Source organism: Falco rusticolus, chromosome W (assembly GCF_015220075.1).
Source record: "Falco rusticolus isolate bFalRus1 chromosome W, bFalRus1.pri, whole genome shotgun sequence".
In the NCBI taxonomy this organism is placed as follows: Eukaryota; Metazoa; Chordata; class Aves; order Falconiformes; family Falconidae; genus Falco; species Falco rusticolus.
The window spans coordinates 892,540-910,720 of NC_051209.1; the positions used below are offsets into that span (position 1 = coordinate 892,540).

At 39.2% G+C, this 18,181-nt stretch overlaps 1 protein-coding gene across 3 annotated transcripts in view; it reads right to left on the reverse strand.

Annotated features, from left to right (window-relative positions):
* The window catches only part of LOC119140781 (mothers against decapentaplegic homolog 2), a 47,500-nt gene extending 29,451 nt beyond the window's left edge, over window positions 1-18,049 (reverse strand). The window contains exons 1-3 of one of the 3 annotated variants that reach the window (XM_037372376.1): window positions 17,763-18,049; window positions 16,424-16,595; window positions 10,423-10,713 (exon numbers count right to left, since the gene is read on the reverse strand). In XM_037372376.1, coding sequence (XP_037228273.1) covers window positions 10,423-10,658 — 236 coding nt within the window. In that variant the 5' untranslated portion in view covers window positions 10,659-10,713; window positions 16,424-16,595; window positions 17,763-18,049. Of the gene's footprint in view, window positions 1-10,422; window positions 10,714-12,785; window positions 13,120-16,423; window positions 16,800-17,762 lie in introns of those variants that run through there. The other 2 variants (XM_037372379.1, XM_037372377.1) reach the window with 2 other exon arrangements.
* Between the last annotated feature and the right edge of the window lie 132 nt (window positions 18,050-18,181).

An 18,181-nucleotide genomic window follows, 5' to 3' on the forward strand; every position in this document is an offset into this window, starting at 1 on the left:
GCAAGTCAAAGTGAACAGAAGCAAGGAGTAAACAAGACATGGGAAATTACTTTTATTAAATTAGCAGGTGTAGATTACAAGCAAGATTAAGTCAGTAGGGAGCCCATTAACTAGCTATTTGTGTTCAAAGCTGCAGCAGTAGAAGAACTGCAGTATGTTGTTTATCCTATAAATTCCTCCTAGACTAACAACCTGAACTACACAATTGGGAAGTTTTTCCTGTAAAATTGCTCTGGTTGTCATAAAACATTCACACTAGTAAAAAAGGTACTCAGGTGTTTTGTTGCAGTACCAAGAAAACTAAATTGGCTGGCTTTTACAAAAGAAGAATATAATGAAGAGTGGAATCTTTGCCACACTGAATAGCTGATCTGATATAAAGACACTAATTACCACAGTATGCCAGGGAATAGTTTAGCATTAACTTGGGCTGACTAAACCACCCCCACCCCACCACCCACCACCCCCGATTCCTTTATTGCAGGAGAAACAAGTACTATTTATGAGATAATTTGGGGCTCAGTATTGACAATAAAGAACACAACTTCTCTTTCTTGAGCGACCAACATGTTGTCTTAATGGTAGCATGAGGTATCAGATACAGATAATATTCTTCCTAGTTAAGGGCTTTGTACCAGGATCCACTGAGCAGGTAAGCCACTAAAGTAATCACAAGTAGCTATTTTTTCACTTGCTTAAGATTCAGCTGCCCCAGCATCAGTTGTTAACCTGAAAATTAATGGCATACAAAAATCAAACAAGCTTTAACACTTATTTTTGATTCTGACACTTCCTGCTTCTTACAATTATGGCAGTCCTAATGAGAAGCAACAGTAACTTGAAAATAAAGAGCTTTGACAAATTCCAACAACTCATCATCCCCAAATTTGCTTTCCACATCACTAATAGTCCAATGGGAACAACGCCTTAAACTTGCACTCCTTAACCAAATAATACAGCTTATACCAGTGAGGCAAAGAGGTGGCATTATTACATGCCTTCCAGAAATTAAACCAAATTTACAGGCTGAAAAATGACAGCAAATTAAAAACTCGTAAGGTTACCTGGGAAAAAGCAGCAGAGCCAAGGCCAGAATCCACATCCCCTGAGCCTTTATCCAGTGTTCCAGTTTGTATATAATATAGTCCCCAAAATGCTGCATAGCTTGAAGGAGCTTGCCTCTCAAGTCAGGAGGAGAAACTGTTGCATTTTGCTATTGACTAATTATCTTGCACATTTACATTTTCACATGTTGACCTATCTCAACATGCCAATACTTTCTGCTTGGCATACCAACTCTGCAACAAATTACGCAGGTAAGTCACATGGCTTCCTGAATTGCAGGAGCTTAAAACTGGCAGCCCTAAGTACCTTTGTTGAATACTCTAAGACTTCCTTCTTCACGATGACATCAATATTATGAAATGCTGTAAACTGAACTACGTCTACACTAAAGGTTAATCTTAGTTACAGCAATTCAGTCCTCGACATCAGCCACAGCTGTGCAACAAACCAAGCTAACAGCTATGTTTCAGTATTTTTAATAAAACCTCACTCAATTACACTTGAACACAACCACTACTCTTCATTTCAATCAACAGTGTTAGAAAGCTAGAAAACCTAAGTCTTCAAATTCATCTTCTAAAGAATGACTTACCTACACTAGAGCAAGGCCCTAACTGCTGTAATATGCAGTGTCAGGGCGGTGCCCTACTGATGCACGTATATTATTCTGTATACAGATACCAGGAATAAAGTCTTGCTGTTAAGTGGCCATTTTGAGTTGGAAGAGTTGGTAAAGGAAAAATATGCTACTAGGAAAAAAGAGCATTCTCTTATGCTCCTACTAATCCTGCATCCTACTCTACATACCAAATACACCGATACTATGGATCCAACAGGAGAAAGCAAACAAACTTTAGGCTATAGTGTGGATGTAGAAAAAGGAAAGAGGGAACAACATTATTTAATTTCTTGGCTTACTCTGCTTTGACCATTCACTGCGCTCTTGTCACACACCCATCCAAAATGGCTTCCCTCAACAAACAGGAGCTCGCAACAGGGTTGACCAGTTCACAAAACACTTTTAGTAAGAAATGCTGGAAGCACTGTTTCCACTACCAAAATGCATTTAAAGTCAGTTTCTGAATTGTACAACTTCTGATGTGCCTGTCTTATCCAGTTCGTTCCCTGAGTAAACATTTACAAATACACATATAATTCAGGAATATTAATGCCAGATAGACTAATCAAGTAGAAATACCAGTTATCTGAACAGACTTATTTCTCTTTCATCAGTTTAACTGAAATTGAAAAATTTTTAAGTGACCACCAGTTCTCATTTTTAAGCTTAGTTTTGTGATAAAACACCAGTTAAACTCATTTAAGATAGGTTTGTAGTTAAAGGAAATGCATAAGAGCAGTTTTGAAACAGATGCAGGTAACGTCACTAGTACTGCCATCTTCATTTAGAAATAAAGTTTCATAGAGACTTGAAGTCAAACTTGACATGAAATTTTATTTCCCATTATGTGTCCATGCAACATCTAAAGGTGTTCTGCAACCTAGAGTTCGAACATGTCACTTTACACATAAGTAATTAGAGCTAGCATCTTTTTGTCTATAACCACTCCATCCTGAATATTTAGAAACTAAGAACTACTGGACTCATTCATCTTTGGGCAGGAGATTGCCTTGGAAAACCAGGTGCCAGCTTCTGCCACCCCAGCTCTGAGAAAGGCTCCGAGGAAATTAGTGCAATCTCACAGAACTCTTTTGTTCTCTCTCTACACACTCACCCAGACTGCACAATACAGCACTATGGAACATGGATCAGTTGAAAGCTATCATTGTAAAGTTATCAAAAGAAACTCTCCACACATGAAAAGACACTCCAAAATGTCATAAAAACACCCCTGAAGTCAACTGCTTTGCGCTTGCCACTTTCATCAACAGACTGTTCCTCTTGCAGGACCATCTTCTCACATTTTATGTTCAAGCAGTGCAGTTGGACTCTACTCAGTTGGCAAGCTGCCTGGCTGTTTCCTAGGCTTGAAATTTAGGCTGCACAATACCATTTACTAATAGGAAGTCAGGAAGCTACACAGCAAGCTACCAGGAGTAGGTATGCACAGGGCCAACTCCAAGATGGAGATGTCACACACAACAGGAAGCCACTGCAAAGCACACCATCATTCTGTCATCACTGCCCTGCAGAGGCCAGAGCCTGGCACAACGCACTTAAACACCAAGAACTTGATTTTGTCTTTTATAGGGCATGTAGATACAACATTCAAGTCCCATCATATTTATGGGACTGATAAGAGCAAGGGCAATCTGATCTTCCTGCTAGATACATCTTCCCAACAGAACACATTCAATGTCTGCACAGCACAAGGAGGATCAGGGGATTTTGAAGCTAATTTTGGCCAACACTCCCCAAAATCTCAGCTATCTCTTGCCATACTTCCAGGAAAGATTTCTCTGGCTTTGTTCTACAGCATTATTTTTATTGAAATTCCAACAAGAGAAAAGCAGAGGGGGCTCTGCTTCATCCTCAATCCTGTCATGAGAAAAAGGAGTCAGCTTATCAACAATTTACAAGCATGTTCTTCCTGTAATCTCAGCAATAAAAACAGTGCTTTAATGTATTCTGACGTACTGTCTTAAGTATCTATATTTATTTTAGAAAGCTTAAGATGTTCAACTATAGGCTTCAAACACTTATAGAACCAATTTATATTTAAGTGAATGCATTCAGACTGAAATATACTATATGGTTTGAGGATGTCCTTTATACATAGCAGCTTGCAATTTGTGAGCTATGATTAAGAATCAATGTCCGTCCCCAACTCGCATCATGAATTATCCCAGCTCTGCTACAAACTAAAAGTGCCAAGTTCCGTTTCTGGGAAAACGGACTTCACCTCTGTCTGGATAGCAGTGTTATTTTAGGATCTACTGTGCCAGTCCAACTCCCTGCTGCTGTCCTGTTAGCTAACTCACTCAGAGCTTAGCAGCAGATGTTGGGAACTCTCCTAGAACAGTTTCCAGAGGAACCTTTCCCCCACAGTGTAATTGTTGAAATCACCCATCTTCAGAGGACAGCAATACAGAAATTCCTTTGTTCCTTGTCAAGTTAAAGCCATAGAAGTAGCCTATTTTGGGGAAAGATCTTAATACTTGAAAACAATTCTAGAAGCCGCATTAGCTTGACAACTCTGCTCTACTGGTGATCAAAAGCATCCTTAAAACTAGGATACTGCATGCAGTTGTGTGATCACTTTCCTGACATATTTCCAAGGAATTCAAAAACACATGCTAACTGGTAGCATGGGTTATATTCAAGGAAAACTGTGCCCTTTACACCTAAATTAGAAATTACTTTTTACTCAGGTGAAGAAAAAGGCAAAGTGTCATGTTAAAAGACCTGTTTGCTCTCAAAACAGCAGTTCCAAGCCAGCTGTCCCATCTTTAAACAGGTCTTCCTGCCCCACTTTATTTCTGCTGTTAAATCCTTTGTACACACTTCGATCAGCACTACTAAGTTCCATGTATGGAGACTCATACTAACTAATAAAGAGAGCCGACCTTCAGAAAACAATTTTAATGTGTGCCATAAGCTATGCCTAGGTTGCTTATCTTATGTAAACCATATCCTAACTCACTGCAGAGAATGAAGAAAGGGCTGCAAAACAACTAAACAAAGAAATAACACTAGCATAACAAAGAAATTAATAGTTTCTTCAGAGAATTTTGACCATGTCAGATGGTCCTGCCTTCATGTGTTTGATGAACTTTCACCAGATTCTGCAGTTTTAAGTAGCTGAATCCTTGAAAAATACATCAGAAATATATATTAAAAAAATAAAATGTACTGGATTTATTTCCTGAACACTGTAAGCAAGTATAAGAAAAGAAGTGTCAATAGCACTAGTTACTTCAACATCAGGAACAGCCTTTTAGGCTCAGAAGTCACATGGAAAAGAAACTCCTGGATACATAGATTTTTGCTTCACAAAAAAAACAACCCAAAAGCATTACAGCCTTCAGAAGCAGTCAATATGCACTACCACATTTTTACTTTAAGGAAAAAATATTAGAAAGGTACTCTGAATGCAATGCTTAAATACCACCAGCACATTGTTTCCCCAGGAGAATCAGGGTATGACTGGTTCCATGACAGCAGTTTCAAAAGTTCCCAACCTTCACTACTGGCTGAAGTGAAAGATACACAAGAGATATAGCTTTAAAATATTACTACTTCATCCTAACAAGCTCAAAGAAACACTATTGTTAGCAAAGGTTCATTTCAATTTCAATGCCAGCCAAACACTTACTGCACTTGCAGCTGTCTGCTTTGCATTCCTAATACTCCCTCAAAATCCTCCATATTACCAAAACCATGGAACCCATTGCAGGGTTTTCTTCTTTGCCTCTGGATGGTACAAAAATACAGAATTCATCTCTTATTTGAAGCAGAAGCCAGGTGCTTCAGAAATCTAATTGTTGACTACAGATTCCACAAATCAGCTACGTTCCTCAAAAAATAATGTTAGGATTTGATCCCCTCTCACTACCTCTCCCACTGAAGTCAGAATTGGGAGGCTGCAAAAAATGCAAAATAAGCTTCCAAAAACCTGGAAACAGCACAGGGATGCTATCCTCATGTTAAGCAAGAAGGAAAGAGGGCACATTTACACTACATTTTCTACACACATATTGACCGTTAAGCACGAAAACAAACATTTTTCAGATAATACCTTCTAAAACTAATGGCACAGCAGGCTCCAAAGCAAGGGTTTGACAGGAGTATTAGCCTCCTCTCTGCACTGGAAGCAACCACTGCATTTTGCCAAAGACTACAGCACTCACAAGGTACTAGCGCCCCAGCAAAGAATCTCTGAATTAGGATTTAAGGAAGTTAGCCTTAAAACCTTACTTCAGCTAGTAATCTGCCAGATCACTTTTCACCAACATTCAACATCGCTGTTTCACACTGTAGTTTCCTCTAATACAAAACAGTGATAAAAATTCACCACCTCTGCAGAAACTCATGACCTCCCATGAAAGCTAAAAGTCACGTTGAGTACTGGTGCTCCACACAGCATCAAAAGCAAGTTAACATAGTAACTGTAATATAATTACTACTATTACTGTCAACAAAAAATATAACTGTTCAAGAAGAAAGTTTGTTAAGGTATGAATCAGGAAGTTGTTTGATGCTGTATTAAACCCTTACACTGTACTGAGATGAGTACACAAACATCTGGAAGAGAATACAGAAGTATACTGTCACCGATGCATCTTTTAGCTGCCCCCTTCCTCCCAACTACAAATAGCCTTTGTCAGGGCACACATGAAAGATATGGTCATTACGCAAAGCTAAAATGAATGAAAGCTAGAGATGCCAAGTCCGATGGGAGGCACGTATCTCTTCTTTATGCTCCTGCATATACTGAAAGGAAGAAAAAAGGTGCACCCATACGCTGAGTGTTCTCATATGCCTCTGTTCAGCATTGCATCATGCCAACTGTGCCAACAGTGGAACAGGGAAACTGCCAGCAAGGAAATGAGACATTTGTGTGTCTGCAGGTTTAACAACAGGTAAGCAAAAGTACAGTGCAAGATGGAGACTTCTGTGGAAGAGTGAACAGATTACAACATGCAACAGATGAGGACTACCACTGTGCCTGAGGAATACCCTGTATAGGCAGGTCATCTCTGTTACTACTCACCCTTCACATAAGATAAAGACCTAACACATTACCCAAATGTTGGTATGGAAGCAGAATTCAACATGTGCTACGGATCTATCTAGTTACAGCTCAGGAAGGACACAGTTCTGCTTCCCTTCCCCTAGCTTTTCTATAAATTTTGAAAACATAGGAGCTACAAGAGGCCAGGTCAACATTATCCCAAACCTGCCCCAACTAAACTCTGTTATTAGTTGTACATTATCAGGCATTTTACAAGAGCAACTGTGTTTTGGTAAGTCTTTTTTAAAAGATGCAAGAAGAAAGCATGAAGTATATCTATACTCTAAGACAGTAAAAACACAGAGCTTATCACATCAAAATACTGGGACACTGAAAGGAGTGGTTTGCGTTTCCCTACTTTGGATTCTAATAGGCTGTACTGTCACCACTGGAAGCTTTTTAAATAAGATAGACTATGAACATGCCAGTTGACTGTTCGCTACATGGCACAGTTTGGTTTGTTAAAGGCCTGGATTTTATCTATCACTAGTTACAAAGTATTTATTTCAACAGAACAATCCATGCTAATAAGGAAGAAACTGTTCCATTAGAAGACTACTTATATGAAGGGATGTTTATGTTGTTTCTCCACTGACTACTTCTTGTGTTCCATTTGTGTCAAAACTGCAAGGAAGTGCATGAAGACAGGATCTTAAAATCTACCAAATTCACTACATATTTTAGAAAAGTGAACTCACATGCCAACATGTAGTTTCAGGATACACAGGGATTATGTGATTAGAATCCCACTGGCTTGCTGGGAGGATTCAGCAAGATAACTACAAATTACTTAGAGGGCTAGTGTCAAAAGGATCTCTGTACTTATTTAGCCTCTGCTCTAGATTACTGACCCACTTATGAAGAGCTAAGCACCCCTGCTGCTGTGCAATGCGAACACCCACTCCATCTGTTTGCTTCTGCTTTCTCAGAACCTCTATTAGTCTGTGTAAGAAGTTGTGTTAATTACCATGAGCTGCTTTTGCACAGTACACACGCTATCAGCCTCACTTAGTACATAGGCACCTTGACGAACAGCACAGAAACAATACAATGCTAATCGCTGCCGGACTATTGATGACAAAGCATACACTGATTTCTGAAGAGGCAATTTAATTCAACTTTTGTCCAAGCTGGTCTCAGTTTTGAGAAAAGCTTGTAGGTGTTCAGTTGCTTTAGGTTTTAATGATGAAAAAGTATAGTAGAGTTACCTACTGTATCAAACTCTCTGAAAATCTCCAAGGGGACCAGAAACTTGTAAAACCACAACTGAAACTTCTGCTGAGGGAATAATGCAAGAGTGGCAAACAGAAGCATCCCACGCTTTATCTACACTGAGTTAAACAGTGTGAGTAAATCTAAAGCTAGTTAAAAAAAAAAAAACACACACACACGCACATTTGGAAAGTTAGCCCAGCTGTCACATCAGAACTGCATCTCAGCAACTTAGCACCTCAAGCTTCCTGCTGACTAGGAAGGAAAAACAAAGTTTCAAATTCAGTGTTTTATTATTTATCCCTGCTGATCTGCAGATCTTTAAGACGTTCATTAAAGCGGGTCTCAAGCAGCAGTTTCATTAGCTTACTAAACCCAAGAACAAGAATCTACAGAAGTCATTACAGTACTGAGTTGACATTTGTTCTTTCTTGGGAGCCCAGACTACTGCTGTCAAAGTGAAATAACATCAACAGTCTAAAAGCCAACTGTGAAACAAGAATTCTGTATAGCACTGCTGGCAACCTTGATATGATCTCACCCTGTAATACCAAAGCCATTTCTTAGTTTGAAATTAAACCTTGTATAATAGCCAACATCACTTGAAGAACTCTCTAGCTACCAGCTTACTCCTAAGGTAGTCAAGAAAAGTAACACCAAGGTCCAGTCCTCATCTATCCTCCAGTCAACTGTAAAAAGAACAGCACCTCACAGCCCAGCAAGAACTGCTGGTCCATTCACAACATGGAGGTTGTTATACAGAGTACAACAGAGCTTTGTATTCTGTTTTAAAGACTTATTTACTATGTCTATTTTAACACAATAGGTCATGCAAGCAGGACAACATACTCAATGTAGGCTAAGAAAACAATGATATATTAGCATATGGTTTGTCTCTTCTAACATCAGCTTCAAAATTAATACAACTATTCTTCTGAAATAGCAATATTTATTGCCCCAGTACTCCCTGCAGGAGAGCTCTAGGAAGTCCCTCTAAGAGCTCTTAAGAGCTCTAAAAGTTAGATACACACTTTATATCAAGTGAATCTCTGTATGGCATATTTATAGCTTCTGTCATATGAAACACCTTTCAATTAAGCATTTAGTCTTCATTGTGGTAAACACTTGCTAAACACATAGTCATTTCATGTCAAGTTCCAGTCTATCAATACACAAAGACAAGAAAGCTCTAATCTTTTATTTCTGATTGTTTTCCACCCGGCAAAAGGAAGAAAGCAGAAGGAAAACCCAGAGAATTTTGGGACTGGTCTAGGGAAGAAAATAGAAGCAGAGGGCAGCACTAAAAACAAAAGGCGAACAGAAAAAAGAACAGAAGTAGTCATTCATTTAGCACATAATCATGATTTTCCCCAAAAGCTGCGTCAAATCCAGACGAGAATGGTAAAACCATTATCAGGTAACAGCTATAACACATTTGTTATATGGAAATCAGTACTGACGCCAGTCAAATCTATTCTGCACTACGATTAATACAAAGTTTAAAAATAGCTGGGATGAATGTGCCAATACAGAAATTAAGGTCATAAACTAGATGCAGTTTCTCTCTTCTAGGAATTATTTTAAGTGTCAAGGGGCTAAGTGCCCAGAAAATTCCTGTGCCACCAGATCCTCTAACGTTTTTATAGAACACATACACCTGTGAAGTGATTTGATACTTATGTCACACATAACAGGCTTACACAGGCACCTTTGTAGGATTTCTGTACAACATGAATCAAGAGCAGACTGCATTATACTTACAAACACAACCCTTGACTCTTGCACAGCAGTTGCTATGAATTAAGTTGAGAAAAGTCAAAAGAGTAGAATGAGAGTCGTTCACCTAAATGTATATGCATATCAGGAGCAGAAGAGCAGTTCTAGAAATACTCAAAGTTATTAAATAAATAACACTTTCATTAACCAGTAACAAATAATAATTGCAATAAATAAACTGGTCTTCAGACAACCTGCCTCCAAAGAGAAAACTTCCCTTCAAAAGGGAGAATGGATGCAGCTTGTACAATCTAAATAAAGCTACCAGATACCTAATATTTTCAGTTGTAACTGAAGTGTTGACCAAGGAAAAACTAGTCTTTAAGTGGAAGTATAGGTTCAAGTATGCCCCTCTGATTATAGACAGGGTTATTAAATAAAAGCACAGACAGTGCTACAAGCTAAGAGCTATGCTAGGCACCACCAGAATACACACAAATTGGAATCTATGTATTAATGAAAATTGAAATGTAAATTGTTATTAGAAATTTTGACTTTACAAAGTATGCAATTCACTCGTAAGCAAGCACTATATAAAACCAAAATAGGTTTTAAATAATTTTTAAAGAATCAAAAGCATGCAACTGATTTCTTAGTCATTTGTTCACAGGATAGCCTAAACATCCATTTAGTCATTTCTTAAGTGGTTGTAAATTTCAAACACAACAGCACTTACCTTGGTATTGTCACACATTTTGTATTGCAATTCTGAGTGGTAATTGCCTTTTCAAGCTCATCCAGCTGTCCTGTTTTCTTTAGCTTCTTGACCAAGCTTTTCACTGCTTTTTCACACCACTTTTCCTCCTGACCATTCTGCTCACCACCACCAGCCCCTCCAGAGCCACCAGCAGATTTTTTCCACCCCAGAAGTCTCTTCACAACTGGTGGAGTGAATGGCAATATGGATGACATGACTTTCACCAGACAAAACACCCAGCAAGCAATAAATTAGATTCCCGTCTGATCCCTAAAAACACAAACCAAAACAGACACGTTAGCACTGAAGTTTCAAATTAAATAAATACCTCGCTTAGGACCTTTCATTACCAAATGCCATAAGGCACTGCATCCCAAAACAAAGTCAGATAATAAAGTTCAAATACAAGTTCACTGCAGACTCATCAACAGTTAGTGCAGACTAAGTTTACTGCTGGATTAGGCATTTAATTTTTCCTCAAGCCTTTCCTGGATAAAGTCAACTCCAGAAAATACAGTAGTTTAGAGTCTAGATTTGCACCTAGGCTGGCTTGTTTTCATAATTAAGTTTTTCCACAAGCAATTGACAAGTTGCATACACATAGATGTATGTTCTGCCCATCTCCAAATTAATTTAGTAAGTAAAATTGTGTTTGGAATGTCATTTAGTCATTACAGCTTGATAGAAGTCTTCAACAGCCAGCCATTTTACAAGCCTTTTCTCATTTTGTCTGTCATGTTTTAAATAATTACCAATTTTTGTTCCACTGGGGACACCAATTTGAAATTCACTCATAAGTTTGGCAATAAGATTATTGCCACCTTTCCATCTAGAGTTCAATAGCCTACAGATAATGAATCTTCTCAACCAGCAGTACTTAAAATCATCAAGTCTTTCAAAATTCATTAAAGGCTATTTAAAATCTTAATTTGCAAGCATCTGAGTAGTAGAACTGTCTGTTTTCAATTTTGATAGCCTTTCATTCAGTATCAACTACCTGATCAGGCTGTTTATATAAAATGAAAGATTAGAAGGGTGTTGAAATTTGGGCTATGTTCAGCATTCACTGCAATTTGCACTTCAAATTATTTAAAAGAGAAATGATAGAAGAAAAAAAAGACCTTGTTTTTGCAGCTTTTATTAGGCTCATTTTAGGTATTAAAACATAAGCCCCAAATCAACCATCTTATTTCAGGCAGACAGCTGTTAGAAATTGCTTGAGGACATAACAGTCATACGACTAGAAGTATGGCACTGAAGTCAAAAGCAATCTTATTTTGAGGCAGCAACTGAGTATCTGAAGTACAGAAAGTTGCCGTATTTCCAAGCTGCGTAACTTAGCTCAGTCAGCCAAAAAGACCTTGTTTTAGCTAAGAGTTAACACTACCTTCAGGCTACTCTATTTGAGTTTTCAAGGCAGCTTACATGCCTCTCCATCCTGTACAGGCATACTCCTCACTTCTATCCAAAATATACCAACTTCATCTTACTGAAACTTCCCATCTGCAAAACAGCACAGTTGATTTGGGATACTTCAGGCTACAGTATTCAGGGCTAATTTACACCTTTTCATGTCTTTGCAGTTTCATAGAGGACCAACAAGTCATCAAACACTACATTACGTTTTACAGGTAACTTTAAATCATAACTTTTCAACTTCCACAAAACAGAATATTCAGTTGGAATGACATTTGTTTCAACTAAATTATACCTCCATAAAAAAAGCTTTTAAGAGCACTTAAAGATAAGACCCCAGAAAACTGTAGTTGCTTTGGTCAAGGAGACAGAGGTTCCAATTAACAGGGACTCAAGATTAACACTGGTAACTTTATGCAAGTCATTCAAACTAATCTATCCTAAATTAGAGAATCAGAGAATGGTTTGGGTTGGAAGGGACCTTAAAGATCATCTAGTTCCAGCCCCCTGCCATGGGCAGGGACACCTGCCACTAGACCAGGTTGCTCAAAGCCCCACCCAACCTGGCTTTCAACACTTGTAATGATGGGGCATCCACAGCTTCTCTGGGCAACCCGTTCCAGTGCCTTACCTCCATCACTGTAGCAAGTTTCTTCCTTATATACAATCTAAATTACTCTCAGTTTAAAACCATTGCTCCTTATCCTGTCAGTAGAGACTCTGGTAAAGAGTCAAAACATTCCATTTCACATAAGACTACAATATGAAAAGAACTTTTATTCTTTCAATAATGTTAAATTACAGAATTGTCCCAAATATTTCAGACTGCAGGTTTTGCAGACTGCAAAAGCATCACACTGGAGCCCTGGCTGCAGCAAACAAGAAAAATAAACTCAATATCCAACATTTTCAAATTAAACCCTTACCAGGACACTCAGGGTACAGTTTCATAGGGAGCCAAGCCATTGCAAGAGCTTCCTGCCACAGGAAGCCCAGGTCTCCTTCCTTTCTTTCCTGTGGCACCACCAGCGCCACTGCACCTTTGCTAATACCTTTCCACAAACACTGCAGCTAGATAACCAAGTAAAAATCAAGCTGAGCATTTTTTCTACCGAGTTAGTTCTCTTTCAGGCTAAGAAGTTGCAGCAGCTCACACACAGTCCTCCTGTAAGTACTCAGGCAGATGTCAGCTGGGTTACAGGAGTGCGGATTCAAGACTCCAGCCCCAGCCTTCAACAGTGGTGTTAGTGTTGACTACAGCACTGGAAATGTGACCTGGGCATGTACTTTAATTTAGATCATTTATTTTGGCGGCAAAGCCAAATCAAGCAGTCTTACACTCACTCCCCTTTCCACATGTTCTGAACTGTCTGCAGACCTGGGAGTGAAACACATTAGACCCCTAATGCAGCAGACAGAGTTAGCTCCAGAGATGAAACAGGAGGCTTGCAAGGCCTCTGCTGTTTTAAGAAATCCTCATGCTAGATTTCTGAGAGGGAATGGCAGTCACTGAGCTTTATAAAAAGACTTCAGCTTTTGAGCAAGGCCAGCGTTAAATGCTTCAGAGGCATACACAAGAAATTCAAGAAGGCCAAACCAAAGAAGATAGCCTCTTTTGCTTCAAAAATCATATTTTAAACACTAGCAATTGATGGTGTAATATCTGAATGTTACATTCAATGCTGACAGATGTAGGCAATCAAGTACAACTATCATCACTTATCCACATGCCAATTCTTCTCCTGTTTATGGAGCTCACTAACAGATAATACACATATTTCCTGTTCTTTAGCTTCAAATTTGACACCTTTCAATGCCCCAGCATACTCGTTCGATTGTTTGCCTTATACAACACACGCTTCAGTAAGGTCGGTCTCATTTACCACCAAGGTAAATTGCCTATTCTTCCAGGCCCTCTAAATATTCTCAAAGCTTTTAACTAATTTTTCAACTTTACAATACTCCTTGTAATGATGTGTCCAATTTTGCAGTATTCTCTCCCTTAAAATGAAATATAGATCAGTGTTACATCATCTATATTCTCTGGTGCTCTTTTTTTTTTTAACTAAGACTTCCTTTTCTGCTTCAAATGCACATTGAGCGATTTAAGTCTTACAGCAGGAAAGAATTCAGAAACCCCATACATTTCAGTTTTTCTTTATATTTGAACACTCATACTGTGCCGACAATCAGAAGAAAAAAAATTCTTTTCCCCTTTCCAAGACTGTAAGCACAGACCTAACTAATCAGAAATTTCCAGATATTACACTCAGTTTTAACCTGTTCCATTACAGACATAGGCTCATCCAGCTTCTGTAGTTGTCAAAAAGCACAGGTTGATCTGCTACCCCTGTGAAAATTAGTTTTTTTAAAAAACCAAGCCACCTAAAAACCACAAAGGGGCACATTTAAAGAGCCCTTTATTACAATGATTATTACAGCTTAGCAGCTATTAAAAAACCCACACAACACAACATACACCACAGCTGCAGACTGAAAGTCTGGGAGGCTTAAACTAACTTCTTCCTTCCAGCTACTGTTTTGCCATTTCAGATGTTTGCCAGAAGCAGCAGTAAGAATTTCACTAAGTTATTCCAGTAGTGGCCCCGTATCTTTCAAAAGGTGAACAGAGAGAATGTGACAAGTAGGACAGGACTTCATTCAGCTTAATAGTTCAGCTGATTGTGATGAGTAACTCATGGGAGAATATTTCAACCACCTTAATTTATGCAGAAGTGGCACTCTGCTCCCAGCCTGGAGGAGGCACTGCAAATTGCAAGGCATGATTAGGTTTAACTATAAGCAATTTGGATAAATGCAAATTATGCAAAAAAAAAGCCGCAATAAAGAAATTAATAAGAAATACTCTGAGTCAGGAGTGGTGCATCTAGCCTAGTGCTCTGTCTCCAAAGGTGGCAAAAGGATATGCTACTCAAGGAAAGCACATGATCCTGGCAGGTTTATGTAGCTCATTCTCCTCATAGTTCTTCAACTTCTTAAACTGTTACAGCAGGAAATTAAAGGCTACATTCCTACCTGTTCTCTTTAGCAGCCATTTAGGGACCTGCTGTCCACAAATTCATCTAACCAATTTTTGAGTCTGCCTCCACAATCTCTTATGGCAGACAGCACCAGAATCTAACTGCCCACTGTTGAAAGAAGTATTTCTAGCTATTTTAATTTATTCTCTTCCTAGTTTCAGAAAGCCCCTCTTGTTCTACCACTGCAAGCTTTGCTGAAGATCTGTTTGTATTCTCTCTCATCCACAAGCTTCAGGATTCCTTACATTTGAATCACATCCCTCCCCCAAATAAAGGGCTATCAGCCTTTTGTCACAAAGCAAGCATCTGAACGCAGCTCATACAGTTTGGGAAGCTTCCCTGGACAGATGCCAAGCCTGAAAGCTTTACTACTTCAATTAAATTACAAGTACTTGAAGACACCGCATAAGGACTGACCTAAAGACCACAGAAAAATTTTATCAGCCTGCAGTTATCTTTCCATGTATCTTTTTGGTCATATCCTAAAAGCTCTCAACATTTTAATTAAAATAAAAAGTACAAAGACAAAAAATCTACACCTCATGAGGAATTTGGAGATAGAAGGCAGGCAGTACATGTCTGCTGCTGAACATCTGGCAGCAGCTCAAATAAGAGTGAGGAGGCCTACATTTCCTTTGGGTTCTAATGTATCCACCTCAGACATTATCAGACACCATGTTTATACTAATGGGTTTAGGAGTCACTATTGCAGCTCAGTTTTGACCAGCAAATCCCATTCCATCACCTGTAACTTTTGTCTTCAAATTGATACCAGGAGTTTTGTTCTTTGTTCCTAAAGAATCATTCTCTCATACACTGTCACTGTTGACACTAGCCTCCTGCTAAAAATATTCCTCTGGTCTTTTTCCTTGTAAGCTTTCTCCATCCACAAAGAAGATAAATAATAAAATGCTTCTCCCCCCTAAACACACCCAGAAAACAATCTTTGCCGACACTGCAAGAAACATTTCCACATTACTAAAATGGCCACAGATTAAATACATGCTAAATATGTAATGTCTCTTCTTCCATGCAACAGTTTTTGTGATTTCCTTGTAGTCTACAGCCAATCATCTCCAAAAACTAAGTACATTTATGGCCTTTGCTTTTAAGGACCTTAAGCATGCTTCGCCATCGCTTATTCTTTGCACTGTCTCTCCTTTACTCACTCTTCTACTGAGCCCCAACACCATAGCCCAAATCTGATCTTTTTTCTTCCTACAACACAGCAGCAACATCCTGAGACTCTGTAAATAACTGCAGGGAGATTTTCAAGACCACCTTCTGAGCTCAACTGTAGCCGAACCATTAGTATCAAGGCAGCAGTGCAATATATAGAAGACTTCCACTGTTTTATCCCCTTCCACATTCTCTGGATTGTGCCTTAAAACTGAAGTTCTGAACACTCAAGGAGTACTCTGTTGCCCAGAGAGGTACGAGCGTTTCTTTAGACTGATGGAACACAGGAAGCACATGCTGTTATTCCCAACAGGTTAACACTGGAAAATTTACAAGTTGCCTACCTTTGGTGGTATTTGTTTCATCTCTGCCCCTGTACTGTATCTCTGCTTCCTGATGCACACATGTTTCTATAGCTGGTCAGTGTCTTGCAACATGTGTCCATGCAACAGTTGGCAACTTTTCAAGTCACAGTTTCGAGTCATGTCTGCTATTATTCCATTCTACTGTGGCTCTCTGGAACAAGTATTAAATATTAAGCCCAAGATCCCAGCAATAACTAAGCATAGAAGATGAAGAAAACCTTAAGGGCAGCATGCTAGCAGACTGAAATCTTCAAGGGAAATTTTCCTTTCTTGAGTGTCTGGAACATACTATAAACACACTGGTGCTACCAAAAATATGAAGCGATTTCTGGCTAATTTATTCTAAAGCCTTATGCAACATTTCATATAAGTCTGCTTATTCATCTTAAACTTGAAATAAAGAATTCTGATCTCTCCTGGTTTTACTAGAAGTATTCTGGCTTAGAGGAATTTCATTTGCAAGAGCTCTTCTGGAACAAAGAAGACAGAAGTTAAGCTCCTGAGGAAAGAAGACAGAGAGAAATAATTTGTGGTATTTGAGAGAGTCTACAAGCTCATTTCCTCCCTAATTTATTCCCATTTTTGTAATTTTTTAAAAGGCAATGTTTTTTTCATTAATCCTGGAATTTGGACAAGATTCTTTATCAATTTCACCAAGTGCGCAATGTTTTAAATCTTTTAGAAGATAAGAGACTATCCACCCTTTCCCTCCACATGTGCCCCTGTGATAGTACTGGTCTCACAATAAGGCAACATTAATTGAAGCAGAGACCATTTAAAGCAGCATCAAGACCTTATGTTAGGTTAAACAATACTGAGAGTTGAAGTTTTAAAGGGCACAGCTTATGCAGTACTGCATGTCTCCTACATTAAGCCAAAGTCATTAAGACTTAAGAAAAATGATAAAACAAGTATTTCATCTTGCATTGAACAGAGGCAAAAAACTAATTTATGACCTGCTTCTGGATCCTTTAGCCTGTGTTGTTCCAAACAACAAGGAGACAGTTTAATCTCAGCAGAATCTGAGAAAGTTCTCCCCAAATCTAATAACCTCAACTTGCAGAAAACCTGAAGTCTCTATGAAGCTCAAACAAAAATCAAAGCCAGTCTTTTCCCTTTCAGATAAAATACACTCTAGTTAAATCACTCAGTGGAACAGGCAAGAGAGGATATTTCACTTCTACTGCACACCTGCAACCCCTCCAAAAACTGCCTTTTGAGATTCCAGGAGGACTAATTCTTTCTTCCCCTACAAATACATACAAGCCACCTGGTTTTGTCATACTGGAGAAGCTCAAACCTACTGCCACATACATACTTTTCTGAAGAACCACACGAGAAAGTGAGATGGTGCCCATCCCTCTCTCTTCATATTCAGGTTAGAGTAGGACAGCGTCAGATGTTTCCTTACTGTTTTTTGAGTGTTTGAGATATTTTGCTTTGGGGAAGGTGGGGGTGGAGAGTTGGGGGAAGGGGAATCCAGCCCTACTGAGCAATGCCCTCAGATCCGCCTCCCAGTTCAGCTTTTCAGCCAATTAGGCCAGCAGTGGGGGGTGGCTCTATTAAACTCCCAAGGGGCTCCATCTGGGCAGCTCACAAGCCAAAGCTCCAAGAAATAAAGCCAAGGTCCTGGTTCAGCTTTGACATGAACCAATGAAGTTCAAGGCAGGCTGCTTGTGATCGGGGGGGGGGGGGGGGGGGGGGGGGGGGGGGGGGGGGGGGGGGGGGGGGGGGGGG